The sequence below is a fragment of the Malus domestica genome, chromosome 09 (genome assembly GCF_042453785.1).
Source record: "Malus domestica chromosome 09, GDT2T_hap1".
Taxonomy (NCBI): Eukaryota; Viridiplantae; Streptophyta; class Magnoliopsida; order Rosales; family Rosaceae; genus Malus; species Malus domestica.
Window position 1 is genome coordinate 18193618 of NC_091669.1, and position 22634 is coordinate 18216251.

General features: G+C 36.1%; 4 protein-coding genes across 10 annotated transcripts; all 4 read left to right on the forward strand.

Annotated features, from left to right (window-relative positions):
- The first annotated feature begins 3422 nt into the window (after positions 1-3422).
- Positions 3423-9532, forward strand: LOC103443740 (nuclear poly(A) polymerase 4-like). Of its 2 annotated transcripts, none has more exons than XM_008382629.4 (12): positions 3423-4061; positions 4150-4227; positions 5123-5230; positions 5437-5499; positions 5600-5761; positions 6418-6531; positions 6649-6711; positions 6807-7136; positions 7281-7445; positions 7534-8346; positions 8739-8809; positions 8901-9532. In XM_008382629.4, exons 1-12 carry the CDS (start codon positions 3927-3929, stop codon positions 8923-8925), a joined length of 2127 nt encoding a protein of 708 aa, XP_008380851.3. In that variant the 5' UTR covers positions 3423-3926; the 3' UTR covers positions 8926-9532. The 2 variants fall into 2 exon arrangements, with proteins under 2 accessions (XP_008380851.3, XP_008380850.3); XM_008382628.4 differs by having other exon boundaries at positions 3456-4061; positions 8736-8809.
- Positions 9533-11860: 2328 nt separating this feature from the next.
- Positions 11861-15834, forward strand: LOC103443741 (hexokinase-1-like). 6 transcript variants are annotated; one of them, XM_029107490.2, is made up of 9 exons: positions 11861-12227; positions 12703-12853; positions 12943-13125; positions 13759-13833; positions 13992-14147; positions 14331-14429; positions 14527-14665; positions 14818-14899; positions 15082-15834. In XM_029107490.2, exons 1-8 carry the CDS (start codon positions 11959-11961, stop codon positions 14883-14885), a joined length of 1140 nt encoding a protein of 379 aa, XP_028963323.1. In that variant the 5' UTR covers positions 11861-11958; the 3' UTR covers positions 14886-14899; positions 15082-15834.
- A 958-nt stretch (positions 15835-16792) lies between these two features.
- On the forward strand, positions 16793-17684 carry LOC108174139 (uncharacterized). Its single transcript, XM_017334489.3, has 2 exons — positions 16793-17389; positions 17487-17684. The coding sequence occupies exons 1-2, from the start codon at positions 16906-16908 to the stop codon at positions 17576-17578; spliced, it is 576 nt and encodes a 191-aa protein (XP_017189978.1). The 5' UTR covers positions 16793-16905; the 3' UTR covers positions 17579-17684.
- A 1042-nt stretch (positions 17685-18726) lies between these two features.
- Positions 18727-21363, forward strand: LOC139188217 (uncharacterized). Its single transcript, XM_070805423.1, has 2 exons — positions 18727-18875; positions 19335-21363. The coding sequence occupies exons 1-2, from the start codon at positions 18839-18841 to the stop codon at positions 19820-19822; spliced, it is 525 nt and encodes a 174-aa protein (XP_070661524.1). The 5' UTR covers positions 18727-18838; the 3' UTR covers positions 19823-21363.
- The last annotated feature ends 1271 nt before the right edge of the window (positions 21364-22634 follow it).

The window sequence follows — 22634 nt, forward strand, 5'->3', positions numbered from 1 at the left end:
TAACTTTGGATGCAGGACATCATGTTTGTCAAAAGTTGCATGCTGTAAATTTCCATATGCAATTAATACGGTTGTTTGAGTTGCTCTATAAATAAAGCCCTCGAATGCAATCAAAGGATACGGAAAAACAGATAGAAAACAAACAGATCAATAATAGCATCCATTCATCTCTCTTTAATTTGCCATCTCCTTGTGTTTTAATTACAGTGTGATATTTTACATCTGCTTCGCACCACTCACTATAAAGGTTATCTCTCTAACTTTTACATTTTTATACCATGTCAAGAATTGCTGCATTGTACAAAGTGCTATCCTCTAAACATTTTTATGTGTACTTCTTACTCGGCTTGACAATTTCTTACACGACTCGTTAATCTGATGCGAAATGACACGAAAAAATAGGTTTCGGGTCAACCCAGGTCGTTATCGGGTCACTTATTGAAAACCTGTTAAGATAACAGATATGACACGAACACAGCCTGTTTGCCGCATCTATCTCATAGACATTTTGTCTTTGTCTTTCTTCATTCAAGAGAAAATCGTCTCAAATTCGAGTCACTCATTCCTTTTTTTTAATAAAAAACAAAGGATTGTTATGAATAATATTTATTATATGACTGTTTTCATTCCAGGTCACTATGTAATAGAGCCGGTTTTTGGGAAGTGCAACCGGTTCTATTGCACAAGGCCCCTAAATTTGGGGGCCCCCAAAAATATTTTTTTATTCAATATAATAATATATAAAATAATAATATATAAAAATAATATATAGAAATACTAATCAAATCAATATATATATATATATATATATATATATATCTGATGGGCCCTAAAAGCCACTAGTACCTAACATATGTAGGTAAATTATATAAAATAATAATTAACAAAGGGCAAAGCTAATCTAGCAAAAAAAAAAAAAAAAAAGGCAAAGCTAATCAATTAAAAGTGGAGAATTCCATTGACTGAGGGAAACAATTCAGAGACTCAGACTTCTTCTCTCAGGCCAAAGTCTAATCGCTGCTTCCCCTTTTTTTTTTTCTTCTTTCACACCAGAGCACCATAAGTCAGAATTTCAGACGTTGTCGCCAGTGTCCCAGTCTACTTCCCATTCTCTCTTCGTCCCATTGTTATATTTCCCACAAATTATTAAACCCAAATTTATAAATTTATGAAATTGAAGAGAAACTTCTAAATCATGAAGACAATTCAACTGATCAGAGTGATGTAGACTTCGATCAAAGTAAGATATTTACTAATTTAAGTATATTGAATTGAAATTTGAAGATTTGGGTATTTCTCATCTATAATGATTTTCTTTTTCTTTTGTACTTTTTAGGGCAAAATCAAGAGAAAATGAGTCACAAAAAATCGCTAGACGCGCACGCATTACGGATTATCAAGTTTCATTGTTTATACTTACTATAATTTTATTGTGATCTTATTTGAGATATAAATGATGGCTTATAAGAAAGGCCCCTTTTATGAATTTCGCACAGGGCCCCGAAATCTCAGAGACGGCCCTGCTATGTAATATCTCAATAGTTGAATATCTTCCTATGTAAATCCTACATCTATAACTAGGCACTCTAATAAGAAGGAAATACACTCACATTTCTCCACCCAATCTCTATATTCCCTCTTGTTCTTTGTATTTCTTATACTTTATTTCCAACACGTTAGGAGGAGAAATGACAGATTCAAGAACATTGTGAATAAGCATTGGTACATCCGTTCTTGTCTCATAAATGATGTAGATTAATTTGTTGCATGCCTAAAGCATGACAGATATGTATAGGTTCTAAACTTTGGGCTTCCCTTAGAGATTAATAAAGTTCATACCTTAATTGAAAACTAGCATATGGGCACACACAAAGTGTGTGAGAAAAATTTTTATTTTTGTTTTTGAAATAGAAGGAGAAAGGAAGAGAGTGATATAGAATGTGGGATTGATAAGTTTTTTTATTTTTATTTATTTATTTTAATTAGAGATATGTTAGGATTACATGTAAATGAGGTTTTGAAAAAAAAAAATAGCGAAATTTGGTTGTGTGAAATTACATTTGTGCCCCATATTTCTTATTCATGTTTTGTTTTAATTAAAGGGTTAAACTGATAATTTTATAGAATTTTGATTGACAATGAGTGTTTTATTAATTAATAAAGATAACTCTCGTAGTTCACCTCGGCTCCAATCGAGCCACGCCGACGCCACCATCAGGCAACCTCTGCTGCCATGTCCACCATACGGCCCCTGCCCACTTCTCTCGAGCTGCCCCATGGTAACACTGTAAAGAATTGCTCTATAGGTTTACTTAATCCCCTAGGAAAGATAGAATTAAATAAATTTTGTAAGTAGTTGACTCCATCTCCAAAAGGTTTTTACTAAGAGTCAGAGGATTCAATGCAGTTGAAGAACCAATTTGTGGTGGATTTACTCAACTTGGACTTCTTATCTCCCGCACCTCCTAAGCGTAGCACAACAGGTGTGTGGTATTTGTGGAGTAAAAAATAATATAGAAATTCTTGGAGCTGACATGTGAACTTTGACCCTAGAGATGAGAATGTCTTCATTAAATTAGCGAGACTTCTCCAATCTGACCTGAATTAACTACAACTTCTCCAAGTTGTCCAGCCTAAGGCAAAGAAAAAAGTCAAAGCTGTAAAAGAGATGATTAATAACTAAATCATTATCTTTATACCTTCCTTATTGAAGACATACTCAATCAAGCAAAGAATCACAATCAGATATAATCAAGAATTTCACAACAATTTAAGGATATTATTTAATTAATAATATTTCAGGATAATTCTTTCCTACTGCATTCAACAGATGACACATTTTGGTCAATTGAACATCAACACATGGCATGACAATCCCTACACATGTGGCCGTCTATCTCCCTATAGGTACTTCATTCTCCACCAAATTCTAGTAAGTTTTTGTTGTGCAATTAAACTTTAAACTCTCTCATTTCAAAGAAGTTGTCTTCGACATCGAAGATTTATTAAGTAAAACCTCATTGATCAAATGTATTTAATTGTTTTGTAACTATAAATTCGTCAAAATTAAAAGCGAGTTATTGCTACTCACAAATTCGAATTTCTCGTAAAAAAATTTTGCTATTAGAAAAATTGGACAAAAAAAAAAGAAAATAAAAGCTTGCTATTGGAAAGAAGAAAAAAAGAAAGAAAGAGCACTCCCACGTCGCCACGTGTAACGAGGCCGAAGGATCCGTTAAAAGTGACAAGAGTTTCCTTGTAGTTGACGTTACTACTACGGTGCAGTGTACAGAAAACCCGAGTGCCGGTGGAACGCGAGCGCACCAGTTTTCCCTCTTTCTTTATTAAAAGCGCCCCCCGCGTAACCACCGCAACGCCGTTAAAATATAAAAGCCCCCACAATTCAAAAGCAAATAAAACCCCAAGATAAAAAAAAATAAAAAAATAAATAAAATGTCAAAAAAAAAAATAAAAAAACCCATAAAAAAATCCAACCGACCGCCAACCAACACCTCTCTCGATCTCTCTCTCGCCCCCCTCTCTCTCTCTCTCTCTGACTTCTCCAACTCTCTTTTCCGACGCGTTTTGGGGTTTGTTTTCCGTCTGTAGAATTGAATCCCTTAGGGTTTCCTTGTTCCGTTTTGGATCTGAATTTTCACAAATTTCCCAATTCGTTTCGGTTTCGAAATTCTGATCTTTTTGGGAAAGTTGTCGGCTTTCGATTTCCTTCCGTTATTAGGGTTTCGGGTATTTCTTCACTATTAAAAACCTTTCGTCCTGCCTTATTTTCTCCGCCTTTCGTAGATTCTAGGGTTCGGGTTCTAGATCCTGTCATCTTTCTAGTGGAATTCTAGGGCTTTCTGATATTTATTCGAAAGGATTTTTCTTTTTTATCTTCTTTTTCAAATTCGTTTTGGGATGCTGAGATGGTGAGTTCAGAGGGATTGAGTGCTCCGCTGTCGCCTCTTCAAGCGGCGGTGAGGCAGTACGGAGTGACAAAGCCAATATCGACTGCGGGGCCTACCGAAGTCGATATTCAGAGGACATTGGAGTTGGAGAAGGTTTGTGCTATCAAATTTTGGGAATATTGATTATTTTTTTGGTTCTTAATGTTCTGTTTGTGAATATTTTGTTTCTGGGTGTTTGAAGTTTTTGGTTGAAGCTGGGCTTTATGAGAGCAAAGAGGAAGTTGCCAAGAGAGAGGAGGTTCTTCAGCGTATCGGGCAGGTGATTATTCGCCCTTTTTAAACAAATCGTGTGCTAATGAACACTTAATACAGTTTTAGTATTGTAGACTTGTTGAGTCAATAGGAGAGAGTGATTAGGAATTTATGGTTTAGGACAGTAATTATTTATCATTACTTTGATAATTGTTTTGATGCATACTCATGTTCCAAATCAGAATCTAATATGCAGAATATAAATTTCTCTCAGTTGATTGCCTTCTTTTGTTTGTCCTAATTGTAGGTGTGATTGATTTTAGTATTATCAAATTTGTTTGTCTTATATTTTCCAAGTTGCCTAATTTTTCAGTTAAAGTGCCAATCGTAAACACAAATATGCACTGGTATGGGGTTTATATCCAATGGGTTTGGATGTGTAATTAAATTTTGTGGCATACCTGAACATCGAATAGGTTTTCTGATGTTTAGAATAAGAACAACTAGAAGACTGAAAAGTCTGAAAATATTCTGGACTTCAGTAAGGGCAATGATCTTGTATTAGTGTATGATGTCAAAGCTTCAAATGAGTAAAAAGTTGCAGACGGAGGGTTCTAGAGGTAAGTTAGAGTACGTGTCTTGTATAAATTATAGTATCCCCTTAAAAATTATGACTAATAAAGTAGGAAAACCTAACTTGTGATGCATGAACAGGATGATAGCCTGGACATGCAACTATATTTGTTACTGAAATCATTCCCTTGGAATAAAGGTCATGGTTTTGGGTTTGATGTGTTTCTGATTAAAGGTCACGCTTTTAGGTATATCAGCCTTATGAGATCTGCGATTAATGTATATGTTAATTGGCATTCACATTGTGTTTTTGTTCCTTTTATAATAATCAATTTATTTTTACTGATTTGTCATTTTCAACTTTCCCATTCCCATCTTCTGATTGTTAGATTGTCAAGGATTGGGTGAAGCAACTTACTCGCTTGAGAGGATACACAGATCAAATGGTTGAGGATGCTAATGCTCTTATTTTTACATTTGGCTCCTATAGACTAGGGGTAAGTATGGTCGCTTTTGATTTTGTTTGCGGAATTTCTTTTTGTGGTCTGAATTGGTTTGTGAGAGAGAGGGAAAAAATACTTGGAAATTCAAAATGCCTCTAATGTTGCCCCATCAACTTTTTACTAATTTGTTATTCTTATTTGCCAATGATTTTGGTTTTGCATGTTCAGATTTTACTTGTGCACTTTTATTTTTTATGTAGGTGCATGGTCCTGGTGCTGACATAGACACATTATGTGTTGGGCCATCCTATATCAATCGAGAGGTAACCATTGACGGGAAACAGGTTTTCCATGGAGTTCTGAGTCTTGTCATTGTTCACTGTATGAGTGTATATTTATTCAGTACTGTTATGTCATCTTCAGGAAGACTTCTTCTTTGTATTGCACAACATTCTGGCTAAGATGGAAGAGGTGACCGAACTGCAACCAGTGCCAGATGCTCATGTTCCTGTAATGAAATTTAAGTTTGACGGAATATCGATTGACCTCCTTTATGCTAGTATTTCTCTCTTGGTTGTACCAGAAGTAAGTATTGAACTCTTGTTAAACTTAAAAAAAAAAAACCAAGTGTCATGGAATTATTGAAGTGCAACACTTTATTTTTTCTGAAGTTGATGTGCTATTTTGTGGATGAGATGGTTTAGGGATTTTCTTTTTCCTCTCTCTATGTTTGCTGTTTGTTATTTGTTTGATGTCCCATGCGGGTTGGCCACAGGCTTGGACTGCATTTGCTGTCTTGGATAGATTAATTTGTCTCGTTCTTACCCTGATGCCTCTCCTGGATGAATAAGGACCTGTGTGCTCTCACTGCAAATCAAAATGAATGCAAACCATGTATATGTTAGCTGTTTCTATTTAGTAGAACTCTGCAGTATATACAAAAATATAATAAAACATTCTTCACATGTAATTTAAGAGAAATATAAGTGTTCAGTTAGCTATCTGAATGAATAATCTTGGCTTATAAAATTCCTTTACGGTGATTGTAGGAAAATAGGTTTTGTACAATACCAGGTTCAGTGACTTATTTTCTTTAGCTAATTTTCATTTTGTCAAGGTGCATTACATTTTAGAACGGTTTTAATTTGTCATGTTCATCACATTTTTTTTTTGTAGCGTTGGCATTTATCCTCTTCATATTTTTTGCCTAATCTCTCTAGGGATTCTTTTTTATTAAACAGGACCTGGACATTTCTGATGTATCTCTGTTGTACGATATCGATGAGCCTACTGTTCGAAGTCTTAATGGCTGCAGGGTCGCTGATCAAATTCTAAAGCTTGTTCCAAATGTTGAGGTGAAATGCTTCCTATCGAATGGGTTTATTTTTTCTGCCAATTGCCGGTTTTTATTTTGTTAAGACATATATTTACTGGTGTATTGAACCTCTCCTGTGGTACTTTTTTGGTTGTAGCATTTTTGTACAACACTCAGATGCTTGAAGTTTTGGGCAAAAAGACGTGGTGTTTATTCCAATGTGAGTGCCTCCTCACTTAATAAGTTATATTATGTTTTTTATTTGTTATTTTTCAACATTTAAGCTGACTGCATCCTGTTTTGAAAATATGTCAGGTTACTGGATTTCTTGGCGGAGTGAACTGGGCTCTTCTTGTTGCCCGGGTTTGCCAGCTTTATCCCAATGCAGTTCCCAGTATGCTGGTTTCTCGATTCTTCAGGGTCTATACGCAGTGGCGTTGGCCAAATCCTGTCATGTTGTGTCCCATTGAAGAGGATGAACTCGGCTTTTCTGTTTGGGACCCTCGCAGATATCCTCGTGACCGGACTCATCATATGCCAATTATTACTCCTGCATACCCTTGTATGAATTCTAGCTATAATGTTTCACAAAGTACTCTGCGTGTTATGGTCGAGCAGTTCTGTTACGGAAACAAAATCTGTGAGGTTTGTACTTGTTCTGTTCCCTTGCCTGCCCTTTTCATGTTGATGACTTGCGTGCTTGGAAAGGCTGGGTGGAATCTCGGCTGAGGCAACTAACTCTAATGGCTGACTATTTTATCCTTTTTTCTTTTAATTTTTTAAATCCAGGAAGTGGAATTGAATAAAGCTCAATGGTGTGCTTTGTTTGAGCCGTACTTGTTCTTTGAAAGCTACAAAAACTATCTCCAGGTTGACATAGTTGCTGCTGATGTTGATGACTTGCGTGCTTGGAAAGGCTGGGTGGAATCTCGGCTGAGGCAACTAACTCTAATGGTAATAATCTTTACTTTTGGCTTCTCTTAAAAATAGAAATGTTAGTATATTTGTGGCTCTTATTTTGGTGTGTCTTTTACATTTGCAGATTGAACGAGATACTTTAGGGATGTTACAGTGCCATCCTTATCCCCATGAGTATTTTGATGCTAATAAACAATGTGCACATAGTGCATTTTTTATGGGTTTGCAGAGGAAACAGGGTGAAAAGGTTCAGGGTCAGCAGTTTGATATACGAGGGACTGTTGATGAGTTCAGGCATTCCATTAATATGTACGTGTTTTGGAAACCAGGGATGGAAATTTATGTTTCTCATGTTCGTAGAAGGCAACTTCCTCCTTATGTGTACCCTGATGGTTGTAAACGACCGCAACCATCTAGAGTTATCGCCCAGCAGCAGGCTAATGATGGCGAAGTTTGTGGGAGTGGTTCTAGCGAGAGACACCTGAAGAGGAAGGATCTTGATGGGGTGGAGGTGAATCAAGATACTACACCACAGAAACGGCAATCTACTAGCCCTCCGCCCCATGATTCAGTTTCTCCTGTAATTATCAGTCACAACGCAAGCAGTGCATGTCCAGAGCCTTTGGATAAAGGTTTTAGCATGGAAGTAGTAGAGTCAAATAAAAGAACGCTGTCTGGTGAAATGGAGCCTGAATATGCCTCCAATTCCAGTACTATTACACATGTTTCAAGCAAGGGCAGTTGTGATGATGCTGGATTTGGATTAGTGGCTGGTATCTGTGAAGGGAACACTAGGAACGTCGACGGAAGCAGTGTTGGGAGTAACAACCCAGGATATTTGCAGGGTGATGTATGTGGGGCAGACTCCAAAGGTCTTTTGGATAATGGATGCATAAATGGAAACCTACAGCAAAATGGATCCCGTGAAGCATTAGAGGTTTTGGATTTAAGTTCCTTTACTTGGACTCAGTTTTTTGGTGAATCATTTGCATTATCTGGTTGCTTTCTTTTGCAACATAGTATTCTGCTAGTTGGATGTCGTCTTAATTTCTTCAATCTAACTCGGACTCTATGACCAAATGCACCAATGGCATAAAAGTAGCAACATCTGAGGTATCTTGAACACTAATGCCAGTCCTGCCAGGATCTGTGTTGGTCCTCATTTGTGTTGCGCATGTTTAAACATTGGACATTTGGGAATACCCTGCACCATAACTAGCTCGTTTTCATTTTCATTAAGATCTCTTATCTTGGAGCTTTAGTTTGCACTGACCAATCTACCTAATTTCTTTTTATCTTTATTTTTTTGTTTTGCATTTTACTAAGAAGGTGAACGCTGCATTTGGGATGGTACTCAATTCCAGCGAGGGAGTAAACTCAGAACAAATAACAGGGTTGAGGCATGTGTATTGAACTTCTACATTCATTTTTCTTGATTATTTTGACGTATTGTTTATCTTTATGCTTCGCCTTTTGCTGTGGTAATGACAGGTTTAGCCTAACATCAACGGCCTGAGCATGTTGAATCTTAGTGGATTTCTCTGAAATTTGGGGACTCAAAAAATGAGAGACGACGAAAGCCAGCAGCTCGGGTAAGTGTTCTTTTTATTGCTGGCTTTCATTTCGTTTTTTTCCAGGCATGCTTGTCCATACAACCTTGCGGATGAAGCCAGGGGATTCGAACTGGAAGTCATCTTTATGTACAATTTTCATCTTTAGCATGTGTGAATTATGTTTATCTGCTTAAGTTTTGAGCTTTGGATGCTCTTAAGAGTCTTAAGAGAATTTATTCAGGTGCTCGCTGAACTTCTGCAGATAGGCATTAGGTTTTTACTTTTCGTCGTCTGTGCGGGTGTGGCAAAGGGTTTTTACCCTTCGTCGTCCTAGGTTCTCCAGATCCATGAAAAAAACCAAAAAAAATTGAAAAAAGAAAAAAAAAAACGTTTGTAGTTTCTTCTTTTGGATCAGTCGTCGTGTTTATGTTGGCTTGTGTAATGTGCTCAATGTGCACTGGTATTAGGACCTTTTTGTTTCGAGTTTGAGAGGGACCATTGTTGAGGTTATGTCTAATCTTCAACCTTTGTACATTATATGCTATGTAATGAATATTTAAAATGACCCCATCGCCATCTTTCGTTACTTGTTCGTTAGAGAGAATGTCTGGTTTAGATTGTGTTTATTTATTAATCCTTCCAAAATCAGAATACTGTACGGTTTGCACTCTTGTAATCCATTGAACTAAAGACGCCATACTGTCCGGTTCGCCACGATTTAAGAGATTCATAACCGTCGGTGTTCTGACTTGATTTCAAATCTTGATAAAGCGTTTTATCCTCATTGGAATCAAGCAACCTAAATGATTTCTGGAATTTGAGAGTTTTAACTGGGATTGTGCAAATATGTGGTTGAATTCCCATTAGAATTACACGTGTTGACAACAATGTTGGATTTTGGTTATTTATCTCCCAACAAATGCCAAACTTGAAGGTTGTATTGTTTGGACAATATATTTTGGGAAACAATGGTTTTATCAATATTGGCATTTGCTTATTTGTGTATAGTCGAATCGGACTTTTATTATGTTGAACTCACACTGAAGTAGTTCAAGAGGTTCCTAGAAAAGTTAAAAAGAGGATAACCACCCAAACATGTAGGACAAAAGGGAAAAATTCCGCATCAACCTCCGGTGCCAAAATCGATCGCATGGACACCGTTTGTGGGACTAATTTTTCAAGGTCGAAATAAGATAGATTGAAATACAGGTATCTTCGAATGAACTAGCAATCCCACCATATCTTGTTTTACTCCGTAAAGGTAGCAAAGTTTGCGCATTTTGCTGAGATTGACCATTCTTGGTCCGTAAGACACGGAATCTTAATCCACTAGGGATCATACAAGTTTTCTATATCCTTGGGGATTCATACAATATAAGGATTGACATGAGCCGCAAGTAGTCACAATATCTAATCCTAAAAGGACACAATATCTAATCCTAGATATCCTCTTAGATTATTCCGGTTTAATAGGAATTCTATATCCTAAAAAATCTATTTCCCGACTAGTATAAACACCCTCATCTAGGGTTCATCTTGGGTAATGCAATAAACGCAATTCACTCGTGCATGCTCTTTGTTTATTCTCTTACCTACTGCTTGAGTCTCAATATTGCTTACTAAATTGATAGTCATATACCTTTTGATTGGTACCTTAGGTTAATCATGGTTATTTGTCCTCTTATAGGTATCAACATTTTCGTAGCTCCTCCGTCCACAATTTTGATTCCAACACTGGCCAACTATTAGTGTAGTGCACCGACCAACTAGTAGTGTAGTGGTATTTCTCAGTTCTTACCAAGAGTCTCAAATTTAGATTCTCTCTTTCCAGACAGAATGATTCACCAGTAAGAAACAAACACGTTAATCGATATTTAGTTAATAATTCAATCATTTGCAACCACATCATTGAGTTTGTAAATTTGGTTTAAAAAATTTGTTCTCCCTAGCATGAACTTCTAAAATTTGTTATACACATCATTCACTATTCTGAAGATAACCCCATCATTTTTATAGAACAAGACTTGGTTGCTGAATTTTCCTACTTACACCCAATCCCGAGTGAACACGTGTCCAAATTTTGATTTTTTTAATCAAAACTTGGACACGTGTCAACACCACACATGATTGGGTATAAATAGTAGAGGCTGCTGAAGCCAAGTTAATTCCATTTTTATATTAAGATGGTGTTGATTTCAGTTACCCTTTACATTCTATGTAATCATCTTTTCGTCACCAGATTAAATATGAATACGTAAAACAAGAAAAAAATGTGTATAAAAATTTTCCTTATTGAAATTAAAATGATTAATAGTTTCCGTCACATTAAGCCATTTAATAGGAAATTCTAAATCCATATCCTTCATTTAAAATCTTTTCATATAGTCACTTACACTATGTTTGGATGAAGAAATTTAAAATTACTAAGGAATTTTAAAATGACGGAAATTGAAATGACAAGATTTTATTTTCTAGAATTTGTAAATTTTCTTGTTTGGTTAACCTAAAAGAACAATGAAATTGAATACGGAATTTGTTAGTTTTAAACTCTCAATCATAGAAATTGGGAAATGATACCTATTTACATGGAATTTGAACTTGGGAATTGGAGGTCCCAAATTCCAAGTTATTTTTCCATGTGGAAATTCTAAATTTCTATGTTTATGAATCCAAACAAGGGAATTGGTGAACGTTAATTTATAAATTTTGACTTTTACCAAAATTTCAAGTTTATTTCTTTCATCCAAACATAGTGTTAGTACTACGGTTTAGTGGTAATCTTCTTCATTTGTAAATAAGAAACTTTATGTTTGATTTCTGCCAGAAACAAATTTGAATCACATTATTGCTAACTTATTTCACAACCCTTAATATAGATAATAATTCATCCTTTATTTTGACCCGTTAAAATTTGCATCACACTCCCCCAACCAAAAAAACAGAGCATTTCATTTACTTGTCCACAAACAACTCCAAACCCGAAATAAACCGAAACAATGGGGAGGAAGGCGGTGATAATCGTTACCGCAACGGCCGTTTGCGCCGCGGCGGCTGTTTTGGTGGTGCGCCACCGCATGCGGAGCTCGGGACGGTGGGCCCGGGCATCCGCCATCATCAAGGAGCTCGAGGAGAAGTGTGGCACCCCCACTGAGAAGCTGAGGCAGGTGGCTGACGCCATGGCTGTGGAGATGCATGCCGGCCTCGCTTCCGAAGGAGGCAGTAAGCTCAAGATGATCATTAGCTATGTCGACAATCTCCCCACTGGGTACATAGCTATTCAATCAATCTAATGACCCCTTTGATTTCCTGACATGCATATATGTGTAATGCATATTCTGGATCGACTTGTACCGTTTGATCTGTTTTGGGTCTGATTGATGTGGGGAGTTTTTGTTTTTACTTATATTGATTTGGGTCTCCATCGTTGGATTCAAAGTCCATTTCTTGATCTCTTTGGTGTGTATATTTTTGGGGTAAGCTCTGAAGTTTTAATCTTTCTTTATAAATGGAGTGAAAGTTTCGGTTAAATGTTCGCAGTTGCGAAAAGGGTTGATCAAATTTTGTCCAAATCTTGTTTTTGAAGGTTGATCTCTTGATCAATTTTGGTGTAGAATTTGATGTGTGAATTGTCCATTGTGTTTGTTTCGTAGTACTTGGACAGTTGTGTCATATTGAAAATTTCTGCTGTCAGATTTTGACATCTCCTCTTAATATCTATATACATGTATTTCCTATTTCAGGAATGAGAAAGGGTTGTTTTATGCATTGGATCTCGGAGGAACAAACTTCCGTGTGCTGAGGGTGCATTTGGGGGGAAAGGGTCGTGGAATAGTTAGTCAAGAATTTATTGAGGTCTCAATTCCTGAAAATCTTATGGTTGGGACTTCAGACGTAAGTAAATTGTCGCTAACTAAGCCAATGTTAATTAATGTTTTTATGTGAAAACACCTCCCAAATCTAAAGAATGATTGTGATTTCAGGCACTCTTTGACTACATTGCGGCAGAACTTGCTAAGTTTGTTGCTAAAGAAGGTCAAGATCATCAACCCCCTCCTGGCAGGCAGAGGGAACTAGGTTTTACCTTCTCATTCCCTGTGCTGCAATCATCAATTAATTCGGGGACCCTTCTTAAGTGGACGAAAGGCTTTTCTATAGATGATGCAGTTCAGTCCTCATTACTTTAGTACTTTGGCTCCTTTAATTCTCTATTACTTTTGTTCTCCGTAGTTTAATGTTTTCTATATTCTCCAATGGTAATCTCTTGTGAAAAAGTGAATATCAGCACTTATAATGTGTAGGTATATTAGGGCGAGGGATTTAGTAATACATTTGTCCATCTACTACAGCTACTATTTTACTCCACTTTCCCCTGTTAAAAGAAAGTTATTTCACGTGAGTCCTTGAATTCATAAGATAAAGAATTCCATGTATCAGTAACTTGTGATTGTGGTTCAGTTTCTGAGAAATAGTTGTCCTCATAATCCTGAAACTTCAGAATTGTTAAAGTTAGCTTTTGTTTCTTAACAATTGTAGTCGGTGTCACTTCTAACTATCTTTTCAGTGAGCTTCATCAACTATAAACAATGCACAGCAAAAATACTCTAGTCCATTTCCCTGGCCAGCCATTTCATTCAACAGTGCAAAAATACTCTAGTATATTATGTTCATTTGAAGCATTAAGCATATCTAGTATTTAAATTATTGCGTGATGTCCAATAATAAACATATTCTAAAATCGTGAAACCTGTTTTGCACTCGTATTTCAACCTTCATGACCAACTCTTGATGCTGAATAGGTTGGCCAAGATGTAGTGGCTGCACTCAGTAAAGCCATTGAAAGAACAGGCCTTGATATGTGTGTATCTGCTCTGGTAAGTAAAACTTGATGAGTTATTTTCAGTTATTAATAAAAGGCCTTTGTGTTGATTCTATGAATATATTTATTGGCTTTGCGTTGGTACGACATAAAAATGCTTTTTCATATCAATTATAATTTAAAATTAAGTGTTAGTGGTCACTTTATCACCAGGTTAATGACACAATTGGGACATTAGCTGGAGGTAGGTATATCAATCAGGATGTTGTCGCTGCCGTGATTTTAGGTACAGGGACAAATGCAGCATATGTGGAACGTGCACAAGCAATACCAAAATGGCATGGTCTGCTACCTAAATCAGGAGAGATGGTTAGCAACTCCTTCACGGCTTCACGGCCATTGACCCGTGTCAATTTCATATTCAATACTTCAAAAAATAAAATAAAAAATCTTTTCAAACTTTTGTTTAGCCTTAGGGTTGTGCAATTATGAAAACCAGTAGCAACTGAAAATTATAAAGTGAATTTCGAAGCTGCTGACTGTGGACTGTAGGTTATCAACATGGAATGGGGTAACTTTAAGTCAGCTCACCTTCCGTTGACAGAATATGATCATTCATTGGATACTGAAAGTTTGAACCCTGGTGATCAGGTGATTGTAATTATATACTTCTTCAATTTGTTTATCTTTTCTTTTCTAACAAACTCTATAATACACTTATTTTAATGTCGTTGAACTGATTCTTTAGATTTTTGAGAAGATAATTTCTGGAATGTACTTGGGAGAAATTGTTCGCAGAGTTCTTTGTAGGATTGCTGAAGAAGCTTCCCTTTTTGGTGACACTATTCCACCAAAGTTAAAAGTTCCTTTCAATTTGAGGTTGTCCCGTACGTAGACCATGTAGTTGTAGCTGTATATGTTGACGTTTAGTGCATTTAGTTTTACTTTCCTTACATTTTTTAGATTCTTTGGATTTATTATAGCCTTTGGGATTTTGTTTCCCGCTAAGCAGTTAAAATGTGAGCTTTGAATCACGCAGGACACCTGACATGTCTGCGATGCATCAGGATGCATCCTCTGATCTTAGGGTGGTACGAGAAAAATTGAAGAATGTATTGGAGGTGTGTTTAATTTTCACTTCCAACTATTAATATCAGATGTGGCCTTCGAAAGACGTATAAAGAGGTTGAATCAAAAGACGATGCTCTTATCTTCACATGAATGACTTTAAATGTTGTTGGCCATACTAATCCAATAAGTTTGTGTAGATTTAAACTTTTGAAGTGTTCTAATTCTGCTTCAGATATCAAATACTTCTCTTAAAGTAAGAAAAGTTATTGTTGAGCTCTGCAATATAGTTGCTACACGTGGGGCACGCCTTGCTGCTGCTGGAGTCTTGGGTGTACTGAAAAAGCTGGGAAGAGACGCGGTCAAGGATGGGGAAAACAAGAAGACAGTGGTAGCTTTGGATGGTGGATTATACGAGCATTACACTGAATATAGCAAGTGCATGGAGAATACTCTACGAGAATTGCTCGGAGAGGAAGTTGCTGAAACTGTTGTTATTGAGCACTCTAACGATGGGTCTGGGATTGGAGCTGCCCTTCTCGCTGCCTCTCACTCACAATACCCTGGAATTGATGAATCCTGAGTTTATCAGGATAGTAGTAGAGCTTTTTGCTGAAGAAGGTTTCACATTTTTGGCGTTTTAATCTTTCTCCAAGTTCCAACTAGAACATCTCCCATTTTTTCATCTTATAACCTTCCCTCTTCTGCTCTGCTCACTCTTCTGCTGTGCTCATTCACCTACCGGATGTGTTTTTTTGGTGAATTTTAGTTTGTGGCTTTGCAGAATGTGTAAGAGAGGTGGATTTATTGTATAAAGGCAGGACCTGTAAGCGGCCATGCTATTACTGCTTCGGCCTGCAAATTACCATTTCGTTTTCACCTCGTGGTAATTCTTAATTCTTATGTTCAAAATAATAAGTGGTGAAACGCTACTTGTAATCGTGACGTTATTTCAATATACTTTTGGGATCCCGAGTCTCTACATTTACCGTCCGTGCATTTTTACGGGTCACTAACATAAGTGAATCCCAAAAAGATTCAATTGAAGAACAAGACACCCATTCTCTTCTTATCTATTCGTACCTATTCATCAAGATTACCTATTTCCGTAACTACTAGTATAGATCTTTCTTAAGAAAAAGGGCAAAAGGAATATTAGTTATTGGAATGGAATTCTCAATTGGACAATTATGAATCACAAGTTGAAGCTTTTCCAACACACAAACGTGAATTCTTTTCTAATACGACGTGGATTGTTTTATTTCAATTAGATTAATTGAATGAGTAAGATCTGTCTAAATGCACGTAAATGCAAGGAAAATAAATTTAAACTACAGCAAGCAAAATCAGCAATAATTATTGATTGTAGTCTTCTTTTACGATATATGTCATATGATGTAATTGTCTTCACATTATTACGACACTCAACAAACGTCGTATCAAATATAAATCACGGTACACATGTATGCCAATATTGTTTTCTAGTATTACAACACTCCATTAACGCCGTATCTAACACCAATTAAGACGCGTAAGGCACGCCTTGAAGAGCATTTATGGTGTATTTTGCTTTAATTATTCACGACTACTAGAGCACGTCGTATTCGACAAAATTTCTCTTACTACAGGAGCTTTTACTGATTGGGGGCTCATGCCTACTATGAGACAAATAAAAACTTGTAACACATGTTATGTTTGTACTTGAATAAATTAATTAATTCCACACATCCGGCCACATAATGCTTTAATAATTCCTTTGATTAAGCCACAAAATGCATTAATCGTTTGATTGAGGTAACTCTCGAAGGTAAATGAAGGAACTGACAATCAACATAATGGTGTCAATTAACAATCAATCACACCCTATAATTTGTCCACAATCAGCTATTAGGCATCGACATTAATCGGTTTCCTTAATTAGTGTATAAATTATGGGCTCAATCTAATGCATTAATGTGCTTCCAATCCTATAAAATAGGGGCTATGTGTGCAACGACATCTCAACGATACAAAAAATTTCCAGTAGTGGGTTTTGAAAGACACTGAGATAAGATTAACTATGGAGATGAAGGGAAGCAATATAGGGTTTGTGGTTACGATGTTCGTGATGGCTGGGGTTGTTATCGGTCAATATGTCGATCCGGACTTTGTCGATGACTCACTTACTGATGCCGACTTCACAACTTTCGAAAACTTTCGAAACCCTAGTCCTGCAATCCCACCACAACATCAAAACCCTATTCCTGTTATCCCACCTCGTCTTAGAAACCCTCTCCCTGTAACCTCACCACCTTCTCAAGACATTCTACCTGTCTTCCCCAAGTCATCACCTCCCCCACCTTTTCATCATGCTCCTCGAAAAGAACACTCATGTCTGAGAAGATGCCGGAAAAACTGCACCAACGACAAGGTGATTCTTAGAAGGGCATGCTTTGAGGCCTGCCCTTCTAATTGCAGGATTTTTCATGAAGGTTCAAAATCACTAAAAAAGTGTTTACTTTCCTGCATTGAGGCTATACCCACCTATCCTGCCGCTGCTTTTGGTACGTTCTTTTAATTCATTTCTAGGTTTTTGTTCACTTTCTTTTTTCTTTTTTGTATTATTTATCTAATTGCATGTTTCTTTTAACATTTTGACAGTTGCTGAAAAGAACCATATTTTAAAGAACATGAAGGGCCAATTGGATACTTGCTACAATATCTGCATATCAAGAATTAGAATCGATAATTAGATATCGAATAGTAGAAAATGTAAGAGAGAAATCCACTCCCAAACAATATTGGGATGAAATCTTTTTGTCTAATCATGAATTGAATAAGATAATTATTGTCTTTCTGGACATTTCGGTATTTAATTAGTTCCTTTTGTGTAATATTGTGTGATTTCTGATCTGTAATCTGTCTCACATAAATATGTTATCGGTTTTTTTTATTTGTTTACTCTTTATTGTTTGTAAACTCTGTTATCAATAAATATGTCATCGTTTTCCGTTAAAAAATTTCTGAATGCTATGGTAAAGCTTCAGAATTCTTCTCCTCCTCGATCCGCATAAATACAGAATATTGACGATTTTCAAATTTTAACGTTCTCATTTTATCTATCTGCGCTTCTCTTCTTTACTTTAAAAGGGAAAATAAATGTGAAGCTAGAACTGTTTGTGTTAATGGCGTGCTCGATATCAAATTATTATTGTGTTAAGAGTAAGCTGTAAGAATATGAACATCAGATAAGATGATCGGACATTAGCTATTTAAGACCAATAGGAATAAGAAAGCCTTATGGGAAGATGAATATCAGTTCTTGTCAATAGAGGATTTTATTGCAGTAGTAAACTGATATGAATTGGGAAGACATAAGTTGTTTTCCATAAGGATTCTAATAGGGAATCCACATTCTAATATGAGAAGGATATGTGTGTGTATATATCTATAGATATGGCAATCTCTTCGCTCACAGGTACACGCTCTTTTGGAACTGAGTCTTATTCTTGGTTTGAGCAATAAGTATCCTGACAGAGAGAAGAAGAACTGATGTGCTTTCAGATTGGACGAGATCGATCATGGTAGCATTCAATGGAAATTCTTCAGGTTATCATACTTTGGTCTTATATGGATTAATGTTTTGTGTTTTGTTTGTTTGTAGTTTGAGTAACTGAATCTTTCATGAGAAGGTGAACATGTGGTATCAGAGCCTTAGGTTCATGTTCTTAAATTCAATCAACAAAATCGATAGAATCCAAAAAAAAAAAAGTTTTTTCCTTCTTCAGGTTTCGAAACTGGTTTTGGACTTAAAGTTGGTCATAGTGAAAATGGTGCGTTTTAATTAAATATAATTGTTTGATTTTTTGACCGAAACCTATCCAATTTGGGGTTTTCTGGGCTAGGATAAACACCTTTCGTTTTTACCTTTTCTTTTCTAGATTTCGACTTTGATAATCCAAGTGCTTCATGATGGTTCAAACCATGCCTGAGTTTTATGATATCTGTAATAAATGCTTTCGCTACTGGATGTTGATGCTCTTTTCCATGGTATGTCCTTTGAAACTCGATTCAGAAATTGAAAATCCAGTTGTTCTTCAGATTATACTTGTGTTGCATAGATTCTTTTCTCGACATGATTTTAATAACATAAGCTAATATGGTTCTTGTTGTGATTGAAATTTTGTGTTTTCATTCACTATTTAATCATCTGTGGAAGAAAACCATCTAAGGCTTAGATCTTCTTCAGAAAATTTTGAATTATTGCAAGATTAAAATTGATATGCTGAGTTTATTTTGTATGAGAGAAATTCCTTTTATTTGGATGGAATGATTGTCCTAGGCTAAATAAGCATTCTGAAGAGATCTCTTATTCAATATATACTTATCACCTTTGGTTTTTATGGTTATGTATATGGATAATTGATTTTAATGATATGATGTGCAATAGACCGAGAATAGAAATTAGGATCCTAAGTGTTCGTATGGTAATTTCATTGTATTCTTCAGTGTCTGCAATATCAATGAAGACCTTTAATTTGGCCAACATCCCAATCCTCATTGGTGGCTGTAATTACAAGAAGTGGAGAAGGGATATAAGTTTGCTGTTGACACTGAATGAGTTTGATATAGCAATTGACAACCGCAAGCCTGTCATCAATGATCAGAGCACTAGAGCTGAAAAGGTAGATTATGAGAGATGGACAAGAGCCAATAAGGTGGCATTTTCCATTCTAGAGAGTGGCATGACTGATACAATTCGAGGAGGAATTAAAAAACATGATTTGGCTGCTGACTATCTGAATGCCATAGAAAAGAAATTTCAAGAATCTGAAAAAGCCGAAGTGAGTCAGTACATGTCTTTATTGACTACTTACAAGATGGAGGGTACTGGCTCTATAAGAGATCACATAATGAAGATGACCGATGCTGTAGAAAGACTCAATGCAATGGAAATAAATATTGGTGATAAGCAGCTAGTATTCATGATTCTTTAAGCACTTCCCAACAAATATAGCCAGTTGAAGATCTCCTACAACACTCAAGACAAACTGAGATGTTGCTCAGCTGATTGCACAATATGTGCAAGAAGAAGCTTGTCAAAAACAAGAAAAAGGCAAAGACATTGAGGATATCAACTTTTTGTAGACTGCAAATGAGAAGAAGTTGTTCAACAACAGAGGCTCTTTTGGTTCCGGTAAGAATTCTAAGCCATTTAAGAATACTAATAAGTTCAGTAATTCTGCTAAAGTAGTGGACTCCCCTAGAAAATCTATCAAGTTTAAGGCTAAACCTAAAGATGTGTCTAAGCTTAAATGTTTTTGGTGTAAAACTAAGGGTCATTTAAAAGTCAACTGTAAAATTTTCAAAGATTATGTGAAGAGCAAAGAAAATGAACAAGTACTTGTCTGTGTTGGGTTAAATCTTTGCGAAGTACCTGTTGATTCTTGGTGGTTTGATACTGGATGTTCAGTACATATACCTAACTCTTTAAATGGTTTTCAAAAACAAAGGGAAATTGGAAATACTTTATATAATGTTTCTGTAGGGGAAGGGACTAGAGTTGCAGTTCATTCAATAGGGGTTGTAAATTTAAAATTAACTTCTGGTTTTGTTTTAAAATTAAATGATGTGCTCTATGTGCTAAAGATGAGAAGAAACTTAATTTATGCTTCCAAAATTGTTAAAGATGGTTTTGCCTTCTTTGATGATGATGAATGTTTGAAAATCTTTAAAAATGACTGTCTAGATTCCGTTTTAGGTACCGCCCTTCTATTAGACAATTTTTGGAGTCTAGAATGCTCAATAGAGTCAAATAATCACTCAATTTTGAATGTTAGTTCCAAAAGGATGCTAGAAACTGACACTTCTTATATTCTCTGGCACAAGAGGCTAGGGCACATCTCTAAAGAAAGAATAATCAAAATTTCAAAGGCAGAATTGATTCCAAAATTAGATTTTACATCAGCAAATGAGCGTGTTGATTGTTTGAAGGGCAAAATGACTAATTTTAGAAAAATGGATGCTAAGAGGAGTAAAGGGTTATTAGAAATCATACACACTGATATTTGTGGTCCCTTCCCAGTCAAAACAATTTGTGGCAATAGGTATTTTGTCAACTTCATTGATGACTTTTCTAGGCTCGGTTATACTTTGCTTATTACTAAGAAATTAGATGCACTTAATTGTTTTGTCATTTATAAAACATAAGTTGAAAAACAGTTAGGGAAGGTCATAAAAGTTGTTAGATCAGATATGGGAGGTGAATACTTTGACAGGTACACTGAACCTGGGTAGCAAAATGGTCCATTTGCTCTCTATCTCGAGAAGAATGGCATTGTGGCACAATACACCACACCTAGAACACCTCAACAGAATGGTGTTTCTGAAAGAAGAAACCGAACTCTCATTGGTATGGTTAGAAGCATGATGTCAAGATCAAAATTGCCAGGATTCTTGTGGGTAGAAGCTTTGAAAACAGCCAATTATATATTGAACCGAGTTCCAAGCAAGGCAACATCTTCAACACCTTATGAGTTATGGCATGGAAGAGTTCTTAGTTTTACTTATTTCCATGTTTGGGGTTGTAAAGCAGAAGCTAGGTTCTATAATCCTAATGAAAGAAAACTGGATTCAAGGACTCAGTCATGTTATTTCATTGGTTATCGTGAGAAATCAAAAGGATACAGGTTTTATGTCCTTTAAGGTCACACTTGGATCTAAGAAACACATAATGCAGTTTTTTTTAGAAGATCAAGATGTCTCACTTTTGTCAAGGAAAACTTTTATATTTGAAGAGATACATCAAGATGGTGATGACCATGTAGCAATGGATTGCACTCAAGTTCCATTGTTTTCTCATCCATTGTCACCTGCCATAGAGGATATGAGTGAAGATTTAGGGATTCAAGTTGACAACATTATGGAGGTTGATCAATTAACATAGCCTGCAACATTGACTTCCTTTGGAGAATCACAAGCATCAGTTCCACCTCAAGCTGAAATCAGAAAATCTACAAGAGCTCAAAAATCTACTGCAATCAGTGATTATGTGTACTTACAAGAGAGTGAGTTTGATATAGGTGACATTGATGACCCTCTCACATACACTCAGGCAATTGAAAGGTCTCAATCAGTTCTATGGAACAATGCTACGAATGGTGAGTTAGATTCAATGTTCAAGAATCAAGTTTGGACATTGGTGGAATCAAACTCTAAAATTAGGCCAATAGGTTGCTAAAGGGTTTACTCAGAGAGAGGGAATCGACTACAATGACACTTTATCTCCAGTTTCTTCTAAAGATTCTATGCGAGTTATAATGTCTTTAGCTACCTATTTTGATCTTGAGTTACATCAAATGGATGTAAAAACTTTTCTTAATGGAGACCTACAAGAAGATATCTATATGAAGCAACCTGTTAGATTTGTTGAAAGGGGGAATGAGAGTATGGTATGCAAGCTCAATAAGTCAATATATGGCTTAAAATAGGCATCAAGGCAATGGTACTTGAAATTTGATCAAATTGTCTCTGCACAAGGTTTTGTAGAAAATAAGCTGGATGATTGCATATACATTAAGTTTTTAGGTTCTAAATTCATATTCTTAGTTCTTTAGGTTGATGACATTCTTCTTGCTAGTTCATGTCCTCAATTGCTTCAAAGTGCTAAGAGAATTCTGAGTGATAACTTTGAGATGAAAGACCTTGGTGAAGCACATTATGTATTGGGAATAGAGATTGTTAGAGATAGACAAAGGGGGCTTCTTGACTTATCTCAAAAAGGATATATTGACAGAGTATTGGAGAGAT